At 38.7% G+C, this 11,027-nt stretch overlaps 1 protein-coding gene across 3 annotated transcripts in view; it reads right to left on the bottom strand.

The window, feature by feature from the left end:
* Positions 1–2,420: 2,420 nt before the first annotated feature.
* The window catches only part of ERCC5 (ERCC excision repair 5, endonuclease), a 30,208-nt gene continuing 21,601 nt past the window's right edge, over positions 2,421–11,027 (bottom strand). For all 3 annotated transcript variants that reach the window (NM_001427908.1, XM_063791811.1, XM_054665537.2), the window contains 4 exon segments: positions 2,421–3,109; positions 5,068–5,152; positions 6,011–6,211; positions 10,153–10,297. In NM_001427908.1, the coding sequence (NP_001414837.1) occupies positions 2,513–3,109; positions 5,068–5,152; positions 6,011–6,211; positions 10,153–10,297 (1,028 nt within the window). In that variant the 3' untranslated portion in view covers positions 2,421–2,512.

Below are 11,027 nucleotides of genomic sequence, written 5' to 3'. Positions count from 1 at the left end.
CTGGAGTCTTACAGAAAAACCTGCAAACTAGCCTTCAATCTACTTTGTCCTCGCTGGCTGCACTGAGGTGATCTTCCCCTCTGCTGCCTGTCCAAATACATTCTGGAATCCTCTCTAGAGGAAGATACAGGGTACCTATAATTTTTCCCATAGACTGTCCAACATTCAGTTAAAATTTACCCATGCATACCAAGAAACAGACAATAGAAATAAACTCATAGGTGACTTAGATATTGGAGTTATTCGACAGACTTTAAAGTAACTGTGATTAAGATACTCAAAAACAGATGACAAGAAGTACACCAGGGAACTGGAATCTATAAAAATGAGTCAAATTGAAAAAAAAAAGAGTCAAATAAAACTGAAAAATAACAATCAATGAAATAAAATACTCAATATATGGGTTTAACAGCAAGTATAGATAAAGCTAAACAAAATATTAATGAGCTGGAAGATAATCGAAAAGGCATATGATGGTCATCATCCTAAATAAGCTCTAGGTACACCAACTTGATGTGAATAATAAAGAATTTGTTCAGCTGCTGATTATTTTAAACAGGCAACCTCTTTCATAGGTAAAATAGCACCCTGGAATTTTGAGTTAGAAGATTTTGGTTCAGGTGAGAAGTTTTACCTACTACATGGGTGAATTTGGCAAAACTGGTTAATGTCTCTAAACGTGTTTCTCCCCTTGTAAAAGCATTATGTCTTGGTCACAGGGTTAAGAGAAAAAGAAGATACAATATCAAACTCTCATATAAATAGTGTTACAGAACAGGTTTCTCATGGTCCTGACCATCCATTTCCCCTTCTGCTTGCCCTGGACTTTGGTTCTTTCCCCTTCTGGCAGGATGCAATGCAGATGAAGTAATCACCCAGTATAGACCACTCAGGCAAGATAGCACCCTAGGGGTTGGCTGAACACAGGACTGAATGACTTCATGGTGCACAACTGCTTCATCAGCTCAGACTGGCCAGACTGTTGAGTAAGAGAGAAGTAATGTTTTAGCTTATTCAGACCATTGTATATGAGCATCTTTTGTTACAGTAGCTTATCCTTTCCCAAAGCTAACGCAGTGAAAAACAAATGTAAATATCTACTAAAGGCATCAAATTAAATTTGTTAGCAAGACGGTTATTCTACCTGCAAATATATATGCAGAAAACTCCCAGTGACAAGTAATTCTGAGAAATGAGAAAAACACGAAAAAGTTAATTTTCCCCTCCCCTTGCCTCCAAAAATGTTCTGCTCCAAGTACCTCCAGAGAAAAGAAGCATGAAGAAAAGATTTGAGTTTATGTGGAAATCATTGTTGACTTTAGAAGGAGCTGCTAGAGAAGAATGATGGATGCAGAAGACGTATTTGAAATTAGGAAAAAATAGTGTGCAAAGAAAAGCAGCTGCTGTAGTCCAAGTACTGGAGAAGTTTGGCTGGCCAAGTCAATATAAATGAGAGCCTAAAAAACAACATATCTAGGAGTCGTTCAAAGACTGCTGGAGATTATCTACTTGGATTTTGTTTTCATTGGTGAAGATTTTCAATTTGAAGGCTGAAGGAAAAAGTCAGGAAAGATGGAAATACTAAAGATGCCAAAAGGACACAGACTTGGGAAGGTAGCTCTGAAGGCAGAGGACCCACGCTCAAAGTAATTGGTAGTACTCTCCTCCAATCATTCTTAACTCGAAGCAAATAGGAGCTTGGGGGTTGTTCTTGGGAGAGGTCTCCACAGGAGCAGTCTTAAAATAACCTTCTTTGTCCACTCTGAACAAACACTGTGTCAACAACAATCATCCCCTGCAGGCCACTCCTAAAGCTGACCCAACTACACCAGTTCAACTCCAGCCCCGAGCCTCCAAATCCATTTACACAGAAGTCAGCTTCTGACAAGTGAAGTCTGGTTTAAAAGCCAAACATAACGGTACAGAGGTTCCCATACACTTACTGTTCACAGGTAGAATGATGCACCCCATTTAGGTTTCCTAATTGTTTGCTAAAACCACAGCAAACATATTCAAATATGTTCCAGCAGTGAGGCTCCCTCCTGCTATGCTTTTAAGTGGAACCTGAGGGAAAATGCAAAGCCGTGGGCAGCAGGGCTAAACAGTTGTGTAAAACTGCCACTATTGTGGAATTAGAAACATGCACGTATTTCTTCTCAGCTACGTCTGAATGTCAGAGGGAATGCCTATTGAGAGTGAGTGCTGATCAATAGAAATCTTTTTCGTTTTTTTAACATGTGGCCAGGAAGGATCAGACATTGTAAGATAATGAAAACATGAAAAGACAAAGCCTGTGAATACAAGATAATATGCAATGATACTTGAAATATTCAGCTAAAAAATACTAGAAAAGTAAAGCATTAAAAAACAAATGTCACATTTAGCATTTGTGTTTTTAGGAACCACACCCTAAATACAAAGACCGTGCAAACAGTTCATTTTATTAAGTCTTCGTGACAAATTCATTACAAATGGCTGTCATAACTAATTATAGAGGATACATATTTTTTAATTAGGTTTTCCTTTTTCTTCCCCTCGCACGTCTTAGTTTCCTTCTTTTCTTCCCAAACACAGATCTGGCGGTCACGAGGACCATCTTCTCTTTCCCTCCATCGTCATCACTATCACTAGAGCTGCTGGTGGTCGCACCTCCATTCTTCACGGGAGCTTCCTTCACTGAGTTCTGCGAATCTGAAGCACTGGTTTTTGGCTCTTTCACAGCTGTTCTCCTTTGTACATTCATTAAAGATGAACTTTCAGCATCTTCACTTGAAGATCCATCAGATGATTCTGAGAGGCAGGTCTCCCCCAAAAATCCACCGCATGTATTCTTTCCTTTAGAATCTGAAAGCCTCTTTCTTTTCAGGCTTGATGACTCTTCTAATGTATTTGTTATGCCTCTCTTCTGGGTTTTTCCTTTTGCCTTATCAAGTAGCTCAAATTCTTTCTCCATGGCAACAGAAACTGCTTCTATTTCGCTGGCTGCTGCTTCTTTCTCTTTCCTTAGCATACATGTCACAGCTCTGTTTAGTCTCTGGCTCTTAATACGTTTAGCATCTTCTTTCTCCTGTTGTGCTAATCTAAAGAAGGAATCGATTCGGAGCTGTGTCTAAAAAAATAACAAAAGAATAATAATAATAAATCAGACAAGTAAGTCAAGTTTCTAAACCAAATCAACAAGCTCAACCTTGATCACTCACATTGGATTACTATGTCAGAGAATATTAATTCATTATCTCCCAAAACCCAGTTCTCTCCCAGTGAATTACTGACAGTAATTTTCACTTTCTAAATCATACCTAAAGCAGTACTTGTACCATCTCTGTCAACTAAGTCTTTAGTCCACATCTCAAATGAGAAATCTCTTCCTAAGATATTCAAAGAGCGTTAAATATTTTTCTGTAGCTAAACATTTCATCTTCCTCAGGAGCAACACGACCTCGTGGGGCCTGTTTCTAAGTCCTACTATATCTTTCTTTTAAAAACATTATCATCATACAATACCTTTGAGAGGCAAGTTCACAGTATATATTAGCAACTGTAAGAAATATTCATGCCTTTTATTCAGCAAATTCACTTTTAAGAAGATATTCTTTGGCCGGGCATGGTGGCTCACGCCTGTAACCCCAGCACTCTGGGAGGCCGAGGTGGGTGGATCACGAGGTCAGATCGAGACCATTCTGGCTAACACGGTGAAACCCCGTCTCTACTAAAAAATTACAAAACATTAGCCAGGCGTGGTGGCGGGCGCCTGTAGTCCCAGCTACTCGGGAGGCTGAGGCAGGAGAATGGCGTGAACCCGGGAGGCGGAGCTTGCAGTGAGCCGAGATCGCACCACTGCACTCCAGCCTGGGGAACAGAGAGAGACTCCGTCTCAGAAAAAAAAAATATGGGTGAAGCTATATGCCTAATGTTCATCACAGCATTACTATAAAAAACTTGAAAATTAAAGGTCCAACAAGTAAACTGAACTAATTATTTAAATCTCTTTCATGAAATATAATCTAGTCATCTGGAATTAAGAAAACCACACAATACATAGAAGAAAATATGCTAATAAGTTGGGGGGAGGATTAGATCTATTAAGTTACATTTAGTATGGTCACAAATAAATGCAAGAAAATTTTTTAACCTAAATGTTAACAACTGTATTAGAGGAGGTAACTAATGAGTAGTTTTAATTCATTTTCTTCATTTTCTAATTTTGGAAAAATAAACACATTAAGTTTTAGAATGAAAAGGGAGATAAATATTACAACAAAATTTATCTGAAATTAAGAAATCACCAGACACTAAGCCAAATAGCTTTCCTTTTTGGTTGGTTTATAATGTTTCCAGTAGATAGTCATCCAAAAAACAAAGAGAAACTCATAGAAATGCTGTCTTAGTTTTGTTCATGTTTTTCAAAATTATCCAAGCCTAATGAAAATGGGTTTAATTTCAATATATTATCACAAAAGCTACACTCTCATTTCTGCTAAGTGGTTTATTTGTATGTATGTTTTGTGGGTTGTTTCTAGTGTGGGCGAAAGCTTGTTTTGTGAGTCAGAACATACTCACAGATAAAGCAAGAAGTAGGTACCTAGAGGAACTAAAGGTCATACAAAAGGGCTCCTTCCCCACAAAAACCTCTCCTACTGATACACAATAATGACTGAACTTCTACCTTTCAAGATTCATTTATAGAATTTAAAAATATTAGTACTTATAAAAACTTAAATGATCAGAATTGCTTTGAAGTCTTCCTTTCATTAAAAAATGAAAGTAACTTCCAAGGGGTAATGTATTTAGTCAGAAACACCTTAGTGTGAAATCAGTTATTAGACTGGTTTTTTCGAAGAAAAAAATGAATATGAAAGGACTCCAAAGTTCAGCCCTAAGAGTGATCATAGAAAATGAAGCCAAAGTCTAACTTTTTCTATTTTCTTCTCATCGCTCATCTAAATTATCCTAATTTCAAAATGTCTGCTCTATGCCCCAAAATAAAAGAGTTAACTGGTCTTTAACAGCTGTCAACCACAGCCTACCCTTCATCCTGAACTTAGGAGAAGGGTCCACCATGATTACCTGCTGGGCATCGAGTTGCTTTAATACAGGAAACAGAGATTCATCTGTCTTCGTTCTGTTCCAGCCAAAATACCGCTGACAAAATATGCATGCAGTTAAGACTTATAAATATTTTGAAAGATATTTAAACAAGTGACAAATAAAAAGGTCCAAAGAACCCATTCTTGATTCCATTCCCCGTATCTCCTAAGATTTTCCTATTTATAAAGATTAGAGTGCTAAAAGAAATTACTAACAAAATAAATGACTCCAGCATAATCATCTGGCACTATGTTCTTTTCAATTCCATAAAATAAAACATATTTAGCTCTCACTTTAGGACATCAAAGACTTGTGACTATGAAAAAAGGTTAACTGGAATAAAAACAAGCTTCAGATATCTTGCCTATTTCATTAAGAGAAAAAAATCAAACGTAGTTGGATTAATTCTAGTGCAAGTTTTGAAACATCTATCCGAATGATTACTTAAATATACACGGAAAGGACAACCAGTAATAAAAACGACAAGATTAGTCATCTTTCTTTCTTTCAGAATCAATAATATTTAAGTATGTGGTTATATCTATGAATGCTTATCACTGCTTATTCAAACAAAGACCCTCTTTAAAACTAAGGAGAGGGGCCAGATGCAGTGGCTTGTGCTACTTAGGAGGCTGAGGCAGAAGGATCCCTTGAGCCCAGGAAGTGGTGGCTGCAGTGAGCTATGATTGCACCACTGCACTCCAGGCTGGGTGACAGAGTGATACACTGTTCCTTTAAAACAAACAAACAAACAAAAAACAACAACTGAGGAGAGGGAAGAAAGAGTGAAAAGGAGAGCGGGATATTAAGAAAATGGGATTAACGGGATATAAGAAAAAAATGATCCAAGTTTCTCTTCCATAAGTTTTAAACCAAACACATATTTGACAAGGTGTTTCCTTCTCTTTTAAGCAAAGGATATTCTCTAATTTTGTCGAGATCAGGTTTCCCCCACAGAAAGGATCCCTTCGAGTCATCCACCACGGGTTTGAGGTAGGCCTCGGCAACAGCTGGGTTAGGAAAGCCAGGGGTGAGTTGCAATGTCCGTAATTTTTTTTTCACTTTGGTGTCATGAGGATTAGGTCTTATCTTTGGATTTTTTTGAGCTTCATGCCACCATTCTCTGTAAAATAAAGGAAACAATTACTTACACAGCAATAAGACACTATAGTTCATACACTAAGGATGAAGAACTAAACTTAGAACATGTAAACTCAAGTTCTAACTCAAATTGTATGCTATATAGAATATTTCATTAATTTTAGTACTATTAGCCACAATGTATAATGATGGCAAACATTTATGGAAGTCTTCCTCTGTGCTTGGCACTGTGTTAAATATTTCACATGCCCCATCATCACACAAGCCATGCCCTATCGTTACCCTCACCTCACAGAGGAGGGAACTGAACTCAAAAATAAGTAACTGGCTCAAGATTTCACAGCTGGAATTGGTACAGTCTTCCTCTAGAGCCCACACTCATAATTATACCACAGAAGTTACAACTTCTCTGGGTCTCTTTCTCAGCAGTAAAATGGAAGTAATGTATCTGTATTATTTACCTCAAATCAAATACAATAATGGATTGAAGAATATTTAATAAAATGTAAATATGCCTAGAAAATGTTAAATTTGTTTTAAAAATCTGTAAAAACAGATACATGTATCTGTTTTTAAAATTTAACATTTTATATATATAAATACATATGTATGTAAAACAAATAAATATATACAAAAACAGAGATAATAGAACTCTACTTAAAGTACGATTCCAGTTTTGGAAAAAACACATATATGAGAAAAGTAAACAGATATTTAAAATAAATAACACTAACAACTATTATTTCGCTGTGTGCTAGGCAATATTCTACGTGAGAACACAGTCATTCATTTTCTTCTTTATATTTTATTCATTTTTCAATGTTTTCCATTCTAAGCCTAAATCGGCCGGATAAAGACAGCGACACACTCTTGGACCCTCCTCCCATCACGAAGGGGGTCCCTGTGGCCTCCTCTTGAGCAGGGCGGCCATGGCTGACCAGTGTGACTCAAGCCGTGCCAGGCCTAGGGGCCCTCGCCACTTCCTGTCCCCTGGACCTCCTGCTCTTGGCTCCAACATGCTACGAGGAAGCCAAGCTCACCAAGTGTCCATCCGGGCCCCGAGGCCGAAGCCACCTCATCAGCCCCGCGAGCCATCTTAAGGGGTCCTAGCCCAGCTGAGCTGTCCTAGCCGACATGGAACAGAGACAAGACACCCCCACCAGGCCTGAGCGAGCTTCAGAGGCATGAGCAAAATCAGTGACTACTGCTGTGTGAAGCCACTAAGGCTGAAGGTAGTTAGTAATGCAGTGACGGCTGACCAGAAACATTTACACAATTAGGAAAAAATAAATGCCATCAAAGTTACTAACATAATCCTCACCAATCCATGTACTCAATGGAACCTGAAAAAACGCCCGCAGCTCAGGCTCCCCCGCTTCACAAGCTTGCTAGTGCAGCATTAGGAACCCACTCAGACCGGCTGTCAGGGCCAGGGTCCGCCTCACCGATGCAGGAGTGCCATCTAGCGTTGGAAATTACTAATTGCGGTCTTCAAAGTATTATAGCAACAAAATGCAAAAAGGAAAAAATAATTTTTCTTCATTACTTTTACAACATTCTTTCCAGGAGTGCACTGAGAGAATACCGATAATTCTCCTCTACTTTACTTGCAGATTTTCGTTTTTGAAACTGTAATCATGACTGCCCGTTAGAATCAGTGCACTTGTGAGCTCATCAAGCCAAAGCTATGGTTACTCCTTCAAGCAGGAGGGCCTGGCACTTCACATAAAGATGAAAGGAGGAAGGTGTCTGTCAATCAGCTGAGCTGGGGGAGTGGAGGCAACTGTGATGAAACTGAAGGATTCATGCCCAGTCCAAGGCCTTGGGGTAGGGGAGGGGAACTGCTGTTGCTCCATGCCAGCTATTTTGGGGCTATCCAGAAATTTAGGCCCAGTATTTTCAGATCTCCTTTTTCCCCCAACAGAATCCATAATTTTGTGTAAAATCTCCCAAAGTTAAATGTTGGTAGCCAATTGAAAATTAAAGCTCAAGAGAAGAATACACCGTGTAGTCCAAACCAAATGTGAGTACAGCTGAATTCAACCTGCAGGCCCAATGCAGCCCCACTCTAAGAATGATTCACCAGCCAGGGTGCCCTCAGAAGAGGAGAACAGAAAACAAAGTGAGGCCACATTCTGATTTTACTGGTTTCCCACCATCCTTCCTGCTCTTTACTCTGTATTCATCCTAAATGTCCTGAGCCAGGCAGAGCGAAGGCTGCTCCTATCTGGCATCAACGAGCTGGAGGACCAAAGGCAGAAACTGCTCTAATATGAAAATGATTCAGCAGGCAACAAACGAGCAAAAACTGCTGAACAAAGAAAAGTGGAACAGCATAAACAGGTCATTCACTAAATCAGAAACACAAACCATCTATGAACATAAAAAATTCACCCTCAATAGTTATCAAGAAACCAAATGGAAAAGTCAGATACTATTTCACTTATTCTAAAATAATCATTAGATAAGAACCCGAAGATTAAGGACACTCAAATCAATGTCTGTTAATACCTTTCTAAAAATAGAAATAACAAAAGACACTTGATTAAACTAGCCCGGATAGACGCAAAAAGAGACTACCTGTAGCCATTAAAAACAATATAAATCTATATCATCGTTGATAATAGGTCTTGTTCTAATACCAAATGGGTTACAGGTAAAATAAAAAGTATATAGCATCATCCCATTCTTGTAAAAAAATATCATACACACACTCAAATGAGTATACATATATATGCAATGGATATGCATATATATGTGTGAAGAGAAGTCTAAAATTACATAAACAAATTGTAAACTGTAATCATCTTTTTAATACATATTTATAATTTTCTATGATGTATTTACTTTATTTGTATAATAAAGTTATTTGTAGGTTTTCAAGTTATTTACCTACCATGATGTATGTCTACCTCATAACTCATTCCCAGTATATAAATTTCCTCAACAATAAGAAAATCAGAAAAAGATAAATGAAGAAAGTATAAAATACAACACATTGGTGAGTGTGCTATGACTGGAAGACTGCAATCACTACAACAGTTTCGCTGTTCATTTCAGTGATTCCAGTCACTGACTCTTCAGGTCAGAGCATCCTAGCATCTTTCAAACACAGGATATGTAACTGGAGAGAACACTCAAGGATCATTAAATCAGCCACCACCAAACAGCATCTCACGACATAGTCATGGTTAAAAGATGCCACCACAATCTTGTGAATACACTAAAAACCAATGAACTGTACACTTTAAATCGGTGAACTCTGTGGTATGTGACTATATTTCAATTTTTCAAAAAGATGCCATCAAGGACAAAGAAAAAACTACTTTCCCAGACATACTCATAACTCCTACCATCTCAGAATCTTCAAAATGATAAATGTACCCCGAGTATAGCACAACTCTGGGTTCTGGATGGAGCAAGACTTCACCACTGAACACGTCACGGGATTCACATGGTGAGAAACAGGACAGGAGTGCTGGATGTAACATTCCTGGCATTATATTTCCAAGTCGCTTCCTGGCTGACCTCTCTCAGGACACCAAACACACAGACAAGTACAATTTGCTTTGCTTCTCCATCACCTCCAAGTATATGGGGGGAGTCCTTGAGGGTATGGCCTATGCCTTACTCATCTCTCCTTTCCCCAGGGCCAGCACAGTGTCTGACACATCATAGCTGCTATATAAGTATGTCAATGAATGAAAAGGCAACTTCTACATTCCTGTGAAATCCACAGGACTGGCTTTGTACCCTTGAACTAGGATAAGCCCAGCACCACTAAGAACTGACTCTGATTTCATCATCTCTAGAAAATGGAAAACAACCAATACTTTCTGCTGCTTTCTCAGTGAACCATTGTTCACATGTTACAGCATGACAGTTCATGCTGTAAATAATAGTTCTATTTGCTTATTTGGGTATTTACACAATTATCCAAATTAAAGAAATAAAAGACCTTACGAGAATTTTAGGAGAGGTTCCAGGCCATGCCCAGGGAATTCATTGAGAATTTCCATGGCGGTTACACAACCCACAGTTGGTATTCCTTCGGTATAATCACTTCCAAGCAAATAAGCCAAATTTATTAACTTATTCCGGTCCAATCCTAAAGAGTAACAATATTTTTTAATTTTTATCAAGATTTCTTATATGACATTTATAAACATTTTATTATATAAATCATGTTTGTGTGTATATATCTATATCCAACCACCAAAAATATCTTATTATTTGAAAATAAATTATTTTATTCAACGGCATTCTGTTAATATTTTTAAAGTTTCATCCATTCTCATAGCTTTAAATACCCTCTATACGCTGACCCCCAAAGTTAGCTATCTAGCCTGGGTCTCTCTGAACCACAGTCACATATATTCAACTATCAACTCAACACCTCCACTGGGTATCCAATGAGCATCCCCAATTTATCATATCCAAACCTGAACACTTCGTTTCTCCTCCTCCACTGTGCTCCCTCCTTGTCTTACTGAAGGCAGGTCCACTCGACCAGCTGCTCAGTATCTGGAATCCTCCTCGACTTCATTCTTCTCCCACCCCACATTCAATCTGCCTGCATACCCTAGCACACCAGACCCTGGTGGGTTTCAGCTTCTTCCTATTCTCTAAGATTAACCCTTGCCATTTCCTCCCTCCTCCTCTCACACTGGCCTCCTTGCTTCCCTAGAACACAGCCCACAAGCTTCTGCCTCAGCCCCTTTCACTCACTAGTCCCGAGGTATCTATCTACAGTGCTTGCTTCCTATTTCCTGCACGTCCCTGCCTTGAAGTTACATGAGTAAAGCCTTTCCCAACAACTCTCTGAAACAGCACCTGCA

Source organism: Pan troglodytes, chromosome 14 (genome assembly GCF_028858775.2).
Source record: "Pan troglodytes isolate AG18354 chromosome 14, NHGRI_mPanTro3-v2.0_pri, whole genome shotgun sequence".
NCBI classification, from domain to species: domain Eukaryota; kingdom Metazoa; phylum Chordata; class Mammalia; order Primates; family Hominidae; genus Pan; species Pan troglodytes.
This window is presented reverse-complemented; position numbering and strand designations above follow the sequence as displayed.